The following is a 14,090-nucleotide window of genomic DNA, read 5'->3' as shown; positions in this document are numbered from 1 at the left end:
GTAACACATTCATAGTAGGAGACTTTAACACCCCACTTTCACCAGTGGACAGATCATCCAAAATGAAAATAAATAAGGAAACACAAGCTTTAAATGATACATTAAACAGGATGGACTTAATTAATATTTATAGGACATTCCATCCAAAAACAACAGAATACACATTTTTCTCTAGTGCTCATGGAACATTCTCCAAGATAGATCATATCTTGGGTCACAAGTCAAGCCTTGGTAAATTTAAGAAAATTGAAATCATATCAAGTATCTTTTCCGACAACAACACTATGAGACTAGATATCAATTACAGGAAAAGATCTGTAAAAAATACAAACACATGGAGGCTAAACAATACACTACTTAATAACGAAGTGATCACTGAACAAATCAAAGAGGAAATAAAAAAATACCTAGAAACAAATGACAATGGAGACATGATGACCCCAAATCTATAGGATGCAGCAAAAGCAGTTCTAAGAGGGAAGTTTATAGCAATACAATCCTACCTTAAGAAACAGGAAACATCTCGAATAAACAACCTAACCTTGCACCTAAAGCAATTAGAGAAAGAAGAACAAAAAAAACCCAAAGTTAGCAGAAGGAAAGAAATCATAAAAATCAGATCAGAAATAAATGAAAAAGAAATGAAGGAAACAATAGCAAAGATCAGTAAAACTAAAAGCTGGTTCTTTGAGAAGATAAACAAAATTGATAAACCATTAGCCAGACTCATCAAGAAAAAAAGGGAGAAGACTCAAATCAATAGAATTAGAAATGAAAAAGGAGAAGTAACAACTGACACTGCAGAAATACAAAAGATCATAAGAGATTACTACAAGCAACTCTATGCCAATGAAATGGACAACCTGGAAGAAATGGACAAATTCTTAGAAATGCACAACCTGCCAAGACAAAATCAGGAAGAAATAGAAAATATGAACAAAACAATCACAAGCACTGAAATTGAAACGGTGATTAAAAATCTTCCAACAAAGAAAAGCCCAGGACCAGATGGCTTCACAGGCGAATTCTATCAAACATTTAGAGAAGAGCTAACACCTATCCTTCTCAAACTCTTCCAAAATATAGCAGAGGGAGGAACACTCCCAAACTCATTCTACGAGGCCACCATCACCTTGATACCAAAACCAGACAAGGATGTCACAAAGAAAGAAAACTACAGGCCAATATCACTGATAAACATAGATGCAAAAATCCTCAACAAAATACTAGCAAACAGAATCCAACAGCACATTAAACGGATCATACACCATGATCAAATGGGGTTTATTCCAGGAATGCAAGGATTCTTCAATATACACAAATCAATCAACGTGATACACCATATTAACAAATTGAAGGAGAAAAACCATATGATCATCTCAATAGATGCAGAGGAAGCTTTTGACAAAATTCAACACCCATTTACGATAAAAACCCTGCAGAAAGTAGGCATAGAAGGAACTTTTCTCAACATTATAAAGGCCAGTATGACAAACCCACAGCCAACATCGTCCTTAATCGTGAAAAACTGAAAGCATTTCCACTAAGATCAGGAACAAGACAAGGTTGCCCACTCTCATCACTCATATTCAACAAAGTTTTGGAAGTTTTAGCCACAGCAATTAGAGAGGAAAAGGAAATAAAAGGAATCCAAATCGGAAAAGAAGAAGTAAAGCTGTCACTGTTTGCAGATGACATGATACTCTACATAGAGAATCCTAAAGATGCTAGCAGAAAACTTCTAGAGCTAATCAATGAATTTGGTGAAGTAGAAGGATACAAAATTAATGCACAGAAATCTCTGGCATTCCTATACACTAATGATGAAAAATCTGAAAGTGAAATCAAGAAAACACTCCCATTTACCACTGCAACAAAAAGAATAAAATATCTCGGAATAAACCTACCTAAGGAGACAAAAGACCTGTATGCAGAAAATTATAAAACACTGATGAAAGAAATTAAAGATGATACAAATAGATGGAGAGATATACCATGTTCTTGGATTGGAAGAATCAACATTGTGAAAATGACTCTACTACCCAAAGCAATCTACAGATTCAGTGCAATCCCTATCAAACTACCACTGGCATTTTTCACAGAACTAGAACAAAAAAATTCACAATTTGTATGGAAACACAAAAGACCCTGAATAGCCAAAGCAATCTTGAGAACGAAAAACGGAGCTGGAGGAATCAGGCTCCCTGACTTCAGACTATACTACAAAGCTACAGTAATTAAGACAGTATGGTACTGGCACAAAACAGAAAGATAGATTAATGGAACAGGATAGAAATCCCAGAGATAAACCCACACACATATGGTCACCTTATCTTTGATAAAGGAGGCAGGAATGTACAGTGGAGAAAGGACAGCCTCTTCAATAAGTGGTGTTGGGAAAACTGGACAGGTACATGTAAAAGTATGAGATTAGATCACTCCCTAACACCATACACAGAAATAAGCTCAAAATGGATTAAAGACCTAAATGTAAGGCCAGAAACTATCAAACTCTTAGAGGAAAACATAGGCTGGACACTCTATGAGATAAATCACAGCAAGATCCTTTTTGACCCACCTCCTAGAGAAATGGGAATAAAAACAAAAATAAACAAATGGGACCTAATGAAACTTCAAAGCTTTTGCACAGCAAAGGAAACCATAAACAAGACCAAAAGACAACCCTCAGAATGGGAGAAAATATTTGCAAATGAAGCCACTGACAAAGGATTAATCTCCAAAATTTATAAGCAGCTCATGCAGCTTAATAACAAAAAAACAAACAACCCAATCCAAAATTGGGCAGAAGACCTAAATAGACATATCTCCAAAGAAGATATACAGACTGCCAACAAACACATGAAAGAATGCTCAACATCATTAATCATTAGAGAAATGCAAATCAAAACTACAATGAGATATCATCTCACACCAGTTAGAATGGCCATCATCAAAAAATCTAGAACCAACCACTGTTGGTGGGAATGTAAATTGATACAGCCACTGTGAAGAACAGTATGGAGGTTCATTAAAAAACTACAAATAGAACTACCATATGACCCAGCAATCCCACTACTGGGCATATACCCTGAGAAAACCATAATTCAAAAAGAGTCATGTACCAAAATGTTCATTGCAGCTCTATTTACAATAGCCCGGAGATGGAAACAACATAAGTGTCCATCATCGGATGAATGGATAAAGAAGATGTGGCACATATATACAATGGAATATTACTCAGCCATAAAAAGAAACAAAATTGAGCTATTTGTAATGAGGTGGATAGACCTAGAGTCTGTCATACAGAGTGAAGTAAGTCAGAAAGAGAGAGACAAATACCATATGCTAACACATATATATGGAATTTAAGGAAAAAAAAAACTGTCATGAAGAACCTAGGGGTAAGACAGGAATAAAGACACAGACCTACTAGAGAATGGACTTGAGGATATGGGGAGGGGCAAGGGTAAGCTGTGACAAAGCGAGAGAGAGGCATGGACATATATACACTACCAAACGTAAGGTAGCTAGCTAGTGGGAAGCAGCCGCATAGCATAGGGAGATCAGCTCGGTGCTTTTGACCGCCTGGAGGGGTGGGATAGGGAGGGTGGGAGGGAGGGAGACGCAAGAGGGAAGAGATACGGGAACATATGTATGTATATAACTGATTCATTTTGTTGTAAAGCAGAAACTAACACACCATTGTAAAGCAATTATACTGCAATAAAGATGTTAAAAAATAAAAACTATACTCATCAATAAGAATTTTAAAAAAGCTAGCAGGCACTCTCATTTTATGTGATATTTATAAATTTTATGAGATATTTATCAAATTTATCAATTTAGGTATTTGCTTGGGATACAAACAAAACATACAGCAATTAGGAAACGGGCAAAATTAGTCTCTCCACCTCATGGTGTGAATTTCCTACTACTCGGTTCACAGTAAGTCACCCTGCTTAGCTTGACCACCGTAGGCAGATTTCTCTCACTGTGGACTCTTACTGAAGAATTTACGAAAGCTCACAGTATTTGGGTGGAGAGGTTGTTGAGGTGTGGGTGAAAACTTGGACTCCAATCAGATTTTTACCACTTAACCAGCTGCATGCCCTTGGGAAAGTTATTTAACATACCTGAGTCAACTCCCATAATATGGGGATAATAACACACCTTGTGGTGATGTGAGGGTTAACAAGATAATGCATGTGAATTGCCAAACTCTTAAAGAGAGTAAAACAAAGAAGCTATTGTCTAGGGCTCTGGCTTAAATAAACCGAAGCACCCCCGAAGCACCGAAAAGCACATGTCCTTGTTCAGGCAGGCATTATCAACTGTACTACAATTCTCCAGAACACGAGATTTCTCTTGTCCTTCCTGGAAGTTGCAGACTTGAGAGCCACAAGACATGTCAGTTCATGATTCTGCACAGTCAGGCATGAAGAACAACCACCAAGTGAATTTCTTGGTACATATGTAGTATGTAAACTCAACATAATGCATTTTTTTATGTAACTATTTTGACCTAGGAAAAAAAGATCCTATTTTTAGCATATGCCAAGAATTCACTTTCATTACTCAAGATACTTTCCCTTTCAATTTGTGGCATCTGGTCCCAGGCAGGAAATCTTCCTAGTTTTACAGTTCTAGCCTCCCTGGTTACATAACAACCTCCCTTAATAAAGACAGGCTTTGACTGTTAACATCCTCCTTTCTTTCCCACATCAGGAACAATATTTTTTTTCTTTTTAAAAAATTTTTGCATTACCGTCGATTAGCAAAGTTGTATTACTGTATTTCTCATTTCAGAATTTACTTTTCCTTTCCAACTAAACTGAAAAAGTCGTATTACTTCCAGTTATAGGGGGAAAAAGTTAAGTGACTTGATTGAGAATTAGAGAATTCAAAGTTATTGGTAAACAGTGGTCTGCAGTTTGACTTAAACTTATCTGTAAGTCTTTTTATATGTTTTTAAAAATACACTCAATCTGTAGAGGTTACCGAACTTTACAGTACATTTTAAGGAATCTCAAGGGAAAAGAAACATGATTATAAAGGCCCTCTCTCAAAGAAACTCAGCAAGGAAATTTCAAAACTCAGTGTTTCATCTTCCTTTAATGACTTCACTTACGACTTTTGTGAAGAATGTGAACACATTAGAAATAGCAGCCATTTATTTTAAGTATCAGTTTTTATTAAAAAGTGCATTTTGATTATTTTATGATCTAGGTAAGCTGTTAATAAGGTATCAGTATACTCTCTGGAATAATAACTTTACAAAGATTTAAAACAAACAAAATTTTAAAAGCCTTTTTATTTCCTTCACCATTATTGTTTTACAATACAAATATTACCTTGTGAATACACAAAAAAAACCCTACGGAAGATAATTCTGCTGCACATAAAATACAGAATGGATATATATACTTCTTCATTCTTAAAAAACTATTTTGTTCTCCACATTGGCAAGTATAGAATAGAATACTTCCCCAAACATACTCATGTTAGGAGTAAAACTTAAGAGTTACATGCAGTTCCTGCACAAATATATTTTAAAGAAATAGATCTCTTCTTTGTTGTTTACCAACAAAATTGCCATGAGAGTATGGATAACTAATTTATAGCTTTCAATTTTTAGTTAAGTGATCATTTTCAAAACTCTCTTTTTAAAAACAAAGTATTCATGGCTGTTTTCATTGTATAGTTAAAATCAAACTACCAAATAGATGATAAAATAATTGAAGTGGTACCTGTCATTGCCACCTGCTCACAATATGGGAACAGGCTCTGACTTTCTAATTAACTCTCCCATTCTTTAATTCATAGCAATTTAAAAACCATAAGCAGTCTTCTGATTTAATTTAGCTATAATGCAAAATTTAGTAGTAATACATACATTTATATTTTCATGGAATACTTTATTTTAAATAAAAACATTGAAGATTGCCTACTGACCATACAATCAAGACAAGAAAGGCACTAGAAACATAGACAAATTTCTCTCCCAAGAAACATTTTTAAATTTTAACTCTCTTTTCTCTGACATGTAAAAATCTTTAAATTTGGTTTTCATAACATCATTTTGAAAAATAAAGTTAGGAAATACTTAGAAAATCACTTTATAACAGAATCTTTTTTTTTTTTGTACTTTTTGACGCACTGTCTCTGCTGATTTTTACAAAATCCAAAGTTACCAAACCTTTCTGTGTCTGTCATTTTTATTTGAATATCGGTGCAACAGGTAGAAAGATTTCAGAATCGAACCCCATTCAGGTACTTAGAAACCTTCATAGAGACATTTGCTAGAAAATGGCTTACAGCCCAATCTTTGGGGCAAGAGATATGAAAAGTATGTTTTCCCAAGAAAATAATACGCTTTATTTCCAGGTGTGACTGGAAAGACCAGAACTTATGATATAAAAGCTTACATTTATGCTGTTGCATCATATACAAAGGAACACGGTGGTTGCAAGGTTATGTAAATCCCAAGCCTATGAACAGGAAATGTGTACAGTGCACGACAGGTTAAATTTTCTTTATTGTTGTCCAACGCGGGTCCTTTGGAGAGAAAAAAAAGATCACAGTGCTGACCAGGTAACTCAATCGGTTAAGTCACGGTAACTGTTGAAAGATAACAGGATAAGGGAGGTGTTCATTTTATGGCATCTTTTCTCATGGAGTTCTTAGCACTTCGGACAGCTCCTCTTTCCCCACCGTGTACAGCTGTTATGTGTCACTCACCAACCGGCTGTATTTAACTTGCCTCCCGAGGTGGATTACTGGCCAGGGGAAGGGCCAATGGTAAGATCGAGGTACAATTCCTTGGACATTCCTTTCAAAGTACTGAAATGGCCTGTACCACCACACTCTGGCCAGGAGGTTCATCTGGGAAGCTTCTTTTAGCACCTAAGAGAACACAGAAAGAGAAAACCAAAGTCAGGAAGAACAACTGATGGTTCCAGCCCCAAAAGGAACATACACATGTTTCTCATAACCTTTCACTTTAGGTTCAAATAGTTTCCATATTAAAATTCACAAAGGCCCCCAGACCCGCCCCATGACCACCTACATAGCCACAGTTTCACACTCCCGCCACCGTTCTACACTCTGCACTCAGCTGTAAACCGGGCCACACGCTAGTAGAAAAACAAGTAACTCCAATTCCGGGAGTACACAGGAACATGCGGCTTACTCACTCTCTTGTCTATAAAGAAATACCTCAATTAGTGTTTTAGCTACTCTTCTACGATGAAAACAGAGAGAGTTAATTAAATGTTAAGTATTAAGCTGCTGAGGGGCCAAAGATAGAAAAGAAGGTAGGACTGCAAATCAAGCAAGAGGTAGGTACAGCTTAAAAAATATTTTCCAGGGACAATGAGAGCGTGACTCTTGTTCTAGAAGGATGCCGTCTCCTATGTCATTATATTAACACATTTCTGGCTCATCTTTGATTCAGAAGTGGATCAGCATCACAAGAGACAACACAACCTTAGCTGACTATCTCTTAAGACAAGAGAAACCGAAGACATCTGTGGGTTCTTTGCGCTTTTCCCCCTGCCACGCCAGCGACGGCAGGCCAAGAGCAATAGGGGTTAAAATCAAATGGGGAGAGAAACTCACTTGCTGATTGGCCATAGTGTGGTACCACCAGAAGAGTCTTGTGGTGATGTAATATGCCACCACCACATCCACAGTGTAGTGGTCATGCGCCAAGAGAATACAGAAGATTCCAACCACGCTGAGAAGCCAGCAGATCCAGTGATACCACCACAGTCGTCGAGGGGAATCTGAAAAGGAGAAATTTGCAATAGTCCCGTTATTCAAGTGCCACTAAGGGCACCCGACCATGCCTCAACTACTACTTCTGAATCCAATTACCTTGGATCTTCCCTTCTGAAAACAGATCTTTTGGGGTAGCAAACCTAAGGGCTTTCGTTTCTCTGTAACGGAGGTTAGAAGGGAAGCAGCTTATTTCATAAAGTGATTTTCTTAGCCATAGTAATTTATATTTGGTTATTACTTGATTCATGTAATTATAAGTGTAGCTTAAAAGGACAAATAAGGACAGGTTAATGCATCATGCTCCATTAAAATACAAAACAACACCGCCCACTGACAATTAAATTTGCCAGGAAATAATTTGGGATTAATGCTCTATACAAAAATCAGTACCTTTTGATCCTTATACACAGACTAGGCAATTATAATTGATACAACTGCCTTATTTGCTTTCCAAGCTCTGCAACCATACACTAATTTGAAAGTCTTTGAGATGTCCATTTCTCAAATACAAATAAGAGAGAATCCAAGTGCCTGGGAATTCAAGCCCAAGTACGTTCCCAAGGGCAGGGCAGTGTCTGGGAAGTCACCTGACGGGAGATTCAAAATCTCTATTCGTGCAGGCCTTCCTACCTTGTATTCTCACTAAGTGGGCTTCAGAGGGTCTGAAATTTTAGGCAACAATGTTGTCTGAGTGTGATCTACCCTTCTCACCCCGGGAAGACAGTTTAGGCTTTTACAGAATTTTCAAGGGGTCCAAGTATCCATCATTCATTCAACCACTATTTATTGAGCATCTACGATGTGCCCAGGACAGGAACTGCTCTAGTCACTGGAATCAATGAACAAAATAGGCAAAGAGCCTGCCTTTGTGGGGAGATCCCTTCCTAGTACTGAAGAGAAACAATAAATAATAATTATAATAAAGTAAATTATACATTATGTTAGAAGGTGTTAAAGCCTATGGAAAAGTAAAAAATTGAACCAAATCAGTAGGATCAGCAGTAGAGAGGGTGAAGGGAGGTTTTTCAGTTTAGATGGAGTGGTCACGGTTGGGGGTAGGGTCTTAAGAGTATGTACAGGGCTCCATGTTCCATTTCCAGGAAAATCTGTACTTGGTACTCTAACAATACAACAACAAAGACCGGCTACCGTTCATTCTCCCTGCACCTCTACTAGTGTCCCTATATGCCATCTATTTTAATTTTCACAACCTCTCCCTCATTCATGAAGGAGCTATCAGTATCTCATTCTAAAGATGAGGAAACTGTGACTTACAGAGGTTAGAGGTTTTCCCCAAGGTCACAGAGCTAGTAAGTAATAGCACCAGGATTCAAAATCAGTTTGTGACCCAAGTCTTCCAATATGGCATCTCCAAGGATAAGGCTTAACCCCATTAAAGTATTGCAGGTACCAACCAGCAGGCGGTTAGGAATCCCGCCCCCCAGGGCCGCTGACATCAGGCCTGTTCTGTTCCCATTTTCCATGCCCAGTTACATTTCTCATGGAAGGCTGCTTTCGACTTACACTCTTTGATAAATAGGTAGGTGAGTGTGAGCATGACCGTGTGGCCGCTGTACAGGTAGTCCCCACACATGTTGTGGGAGCCCGTGATGGACAGGCCGCCACCAGCAATGAGCTTCATTATTCTCCTCAGTTGGGCTTCCCAGTCTCCGAAGAGCTGGTGGGAAAAGAAAAAATCAGACTATTAGCCCACATAAAAGTCTGCTACGATTATAACTTATATTCAAAATTAAGCTTTGTAATATTGTGATTTATAATGAGAAATATATATTTGGCCTTCATCCCTGTTCCTGGCACAGAGCTTCTACAAACTTTGGAATTTCCCGAGAAGAGATAGAGGTGTCTTTCGTTATTCATAAAAGCCCCTTTCAACCACACCTAGGTTCATGTTCATGAGTTCAAGGTGACTTCTGGAAAGCCCCTAAGGATGGGGGTGGTTGCCAGGAGATCCAACCAGGTGACTAAAGGGTTGGAACCTCTTTCCCACTTCCTGCCACTTCCAAGGAGGGGAGAAGGGCTGGGGGTTGAGTGAATTACCAATGGCCAATGATTTAATCAATCATGCCTCTATAATGAAGCCTCCACAGAAATCCAAAAGGACAGGGGTTTGGAGAGCTTCCAGGTTGGTGGACGTGAGGAGATGTGGGGAGAGTGATGCACGCCCCTTCCCACATACCTTGCCCTACACATCTCTTCCATGTGGCTGGTCCTACGTTACATCCTTTTATAATAAACTGCTAATCTAGTAAGTAAAATGTTTTCCTGAGTTCTGTGAGCTCCAGCAAATTAACTGAACCCAAGGAGGGGGGTCATAGGAACTTCCAATTTAAAGCTGGTTGGTAAGAAGTATAGGTGACAATCTGAACCTGTGATCAGAGTCTGAAGTGGTTGGGGGCTGACAGTCAGTGTGAGATTGAGCCCTTACCCTGTGGGATCCGATGCTATTTCCAGGTAGACAGTGCCAGAATGGAGTTAAAGAGGGTTAGAGATTTGCTTGTGTGTGTGCGTGTGTGGGGAAACCCATATATCTAGTCACAGAAGTATTCAGTGGGGTTTTCAGAGTACAGGAGATGCACAGGAGTGTTTTTCCTTTATGGGTTTATATTAAGACATGTAAAGTCACCGCCCCCCGCTATGAAGTGTGCCCACTCAACACTGCTGTTCAGACAGCCCTTGGAAGAGTGTGGTCCTAGAGATGAAGCATGCAGCTTCAGAGCTCCCCTTACATGTTGGCACTTTTTAGAGCTCATGTCAGCAGATATTTAGTTACTAAAGTTTTTTTTCACTACACTGTTAAAGACTGACTGATTGATTTACTACCATAACTGCCATCTGGGGGAAAATCTCTGGGAAAAATTTAAAGATCTATTTCACACGCTTGGCCTAGAGGACAAATGTTCTACTAACTTACTAGCTAAAGCAGCTGGAGGTTAGAAAGTCAAATATATGAATTTTTTTTTTGGTATGTGATTATGGGGGACCAAATTGAAGCAAGGGACTGAGTAGGATGTACCTTCAATCTTCTGAAATTATGTGGGTAGAACTGCATGTTTTTCCTTTTAATAAGAGTGAAAAAGTTTATAAATAAATCTACCTGTCTCTGATACAAGTCTGGGCTGGATACTAGAGTGGTAAATGGCATGAACAAGTCATTCACCGAAACTTTTGTTTGCTCTGGCAAATAAAATGTGTGACCGTCTATATTTTATGTTTGTTAGCATTCTTTTAAATTTTGGTTAGCCAATTTAATCACCATGACCCCTTTTCAACATTTAACTGATAATATTCTGGGCTCTGGGAAACATGTTTCATTATAATTTCCCTTTAAAAAAACTGATCAAGATTTCTAGTTAAGGACGTCAGTTTGAACATACCACATAGCAGATATGGATTTCCAAATTGAAAGGGATCACTGAAAGTCCAGTTCAACAGAAGCAAACAGATCTACATAGCAAGACTCAGCATTATGGAACTTCAGAAACTTGGGGCTAACAAGGGACCTTCAAGCATCCAGAGATCAAAAACAAGCTTCACACAAAAGATCAAGAATCAGGCTTCTTCAAAAGCAATACTGGAAAAGAAAAGGCTTCAGAAAAATGCCTCCAAATTCTGAGGGAAAATGATTTCCAATTTAGAATTCTATACGCAGCCATATTATTAACTGAGCCTAATCTTAAAAAATAGACCAAGGATAAACTAAAGTCATTTCATATATACAAGATTTCACAATATTTACCACCTATGTATTCTTTTTGCGGGAAATTACAGAAGATGTACTCTACAAGGCAAAGGAGAAAACAGAAAAAAGAAGAAACGGGATTTGCTAGGATGCCAGCGAAGGGAATACTGAGAGCTGTGCTGTAGGCCTAAGAGAGGGAGCCCCCTAAATGGGTGAGTCAGAGCTCTGGAGATGAGGCTAACAGAACACCTAATTCCGCGGCTGCACTGAGTCAGAACATGGGAACGAGTAAGTACACAGAAAACTAACAGAGCAAAAAAAAGCAAGGCAATTACGGACTCTACAGGAAATGAAGTATTGTGTTGAAAAGTAATTATAGGAAACTATATGACTTGGCTATGAATAGCATCTACAAAACTGTAAGAATGTAAGCTCTGAATACTGAGTTAAATCAAGGACAGAAAATGACACTGGGAAGATGGGATAAGAAGTCTAAACTACTGTACTGGGATGGTGGGGGAGGGGAAGAAGGGAAAAGGCACAGAACACATACAAGCTGCGGGGGAGGATTGTGTGGGGAATACGAGCGCTCTAAATCCTGGCCTTCCCCAGCAGGAAGTCAGCAACAGCCTGTATTGGAAATTATAAAGAAACAATATTGCCATGGCACTTAGAGACCTGAAGATAAGCACATACACACACAAAACTTCTGTGAAAAGAGTTAAAGAAATGAAGGTAAACACCACGAGACTCAGTTGAAAGAGCTAAAGAGAGTAGGAAAGCAGGCTGAGTGTGATTAGGGTAAGGGTTGCGTACCATGGTTTTCATAATAAGTCCTGTAGGATCATTTTGTTTCTTAAATTGCACGCATGTATAAACATGATAAAAATTTTTTCAGAGTTTTAAATTGAAAGTTTGGTCTGGTTCTGTCATAACAACGGGTAATAAATGGAAGAAAATTATGGCAAAAAAGCTTAGGTGGTTCTTCAGTTTACATTATTTCAAATTGTCCTTTCGAAACTCCCTCTGTGTTTTGAAAACTATACATCATATTCTTGAGCACCATTCCCCCTCAATTTGCCCTCTCATTTTGGTAGGAAAATATTTGTGGAGAAACTGTAGGGGTAGGAAAAGAGGGAGAGATTATGAGGTAAACATGGCATTGAGGAAAAACAGCCCAAAATTAATGCTCCATTTCTTAACACATCTATGCTTTCTTTTAAAAATATCTTTCCATGATTGTCAAACCTCTGCAAGGGGGAAGGCTCTTTAAAAGCTCAGTGGGGAACAGGAAAAGAAGATGGATGGTTACAGCTACATAAAATTTTTAAATTACACTCTAAGAAAGTAAACAAATTCTAAGGCAAATGACAATACAATTGGAGCAGAAACAACTTAACATCTTTACCGTGTACACAGTACACATAAATCAAGTAAATAAGACCATTTAGGAAACAAAATTTATCAAAGGACAAAGGATGTGACCAGCTGGAGGCACTGGCTCTGTCAAGCAAATAGAAATAAAAATGAACGTTAACAGGAGCTCATTCTTTCCCATATCAAATTAGCAAAGCTAAAAACAGATAGCCAATGGTGGGGCAGGGACAACGTCGCTGATCCTCTCAAACAGGCTCCTTAAAGAGGAGGGAAGGAACGTGGTAAATGCAGCAGCCAGCAGTGCAGGAAGGCAGTGGCCTCTGAAACAGACAGGCCGGGTTAAAAGCATGGCTCTCCTACCAATTAGCTGTGTGACCCTGGGCAGCCGAACCACTCTAAGCCTCAATTTCCTCATCACCAACCTGGGGACTAATATATTTATTACAACTGGCAAAATCCTCTGCAAAAATAATCATCAATATTGACCACAATCCAAACAGCCATGACCTGTGTGTGACTCAGTGCTTAGTTGTTTCTAGGCACCCACCTCCAAGAAGTGAGCCCGCACATGAAGAAAACCTTTACGCACAATATTATTTATAAAAGCAACAAACTAGAAACAACCCAAATGGGAATTGGTAAATAACTGTTCCCTTGCCATTCAGAACCTGGGCCAGGGGAGCAATGGCAACACCAGGGGTTGCCTGTCATTACAGGCATACCTCGGAGATATTTCAGGTTCGCTTCCAGACCACAGCAATAAAGCGAATATTCCAATTAAGCGAGTTTCACGAATTTTTTGGTTTCCCAGTGCATAAAAAGTTATGGATATTGTAGTCTATTAAGCGTACAATAGCATTATGTCTAAAAAACCAATGTACGTGCCTTAGTTAAAAAAATACTTTATTGCTAAAAATGCTAACCATCATCTGAGCCTTCAGCAAGTGGCAGTAGTAACATCAAAGATCACTGGTCACAGATCACATAACAAATACAAAGTTTGAAAAACTGCAAGAATTACCAAAATGTGACGCACACATGAAGTGAGCAAATGATGCTGGAAAAATGGTGGTGACAGACTTGTTCCACCCAGAATCGCCACAAACTTTCAGGTTCTAAAAACTGCGATAACTATAAAGTGTAATAAAGCAATGCTCAATAAAATAACGTGTGCCTGTACCCCCTCAGGACCTACTGAGCCAGAATCTGAGGTGATTCAAATGCACACTATAGT

The 14,090-nt window shown here is 38.6% G+C and overlaps 1 protein-coding gene across 4 annotated transcripts in view; it reads right to left on the bottom strand.

The window, feature by feature from the left end:
* Positions 1-5,140: 5,140 nt before the first annotated feature.
* SGMS1 (sphingomyelin synthase 1) overlaps positions 5,141-14,090 on the bottom strand; it is a 291,776-nt gene continuing 282,826 nt past the window's right edge. For all 4 annotated transcript variants that reach the window (XM_079901027.1, XM_079901029.1, XM_079901028.1 and 1 more), the window contains 3 exons: positions 9,304-9,457; positions 7,618-7,784; positions 5,141-6,903 (listed from right to left, as the gene is read on the bottom strand). In XM_079901027.1, coding sequence (XP_079757153.1) covers positions 6,724-6,903; positions 7,618-7,784; positions 9,304-9,457 — 501 coding nt within the window. In that variant the 3' untranslated portion in view covers positions 5,141-6,723. The remainder of the gene's footprint in view (positions 6,904-7,617; positions 7,785-9,303; positions 9,458-14,090) is intronic.

The sequence above is a fragment of the Stenella coeruleoalba genome, assembly GCF_951394435.1.
Source record: "Stenella coeruleoalba genome assembly, chromosome: 16".
Taxonomy (NCBI): Eukaryota; Metazoa; Chordata; class Mammalia; order Artiodactyla; family Delphinidae; genus Stenella; species Stenella coeruleoalba.
Note: the sequence above shows the minus strand (reverse complement) of the source record. Positions and strands in the feature narration are given on the sequence as shown.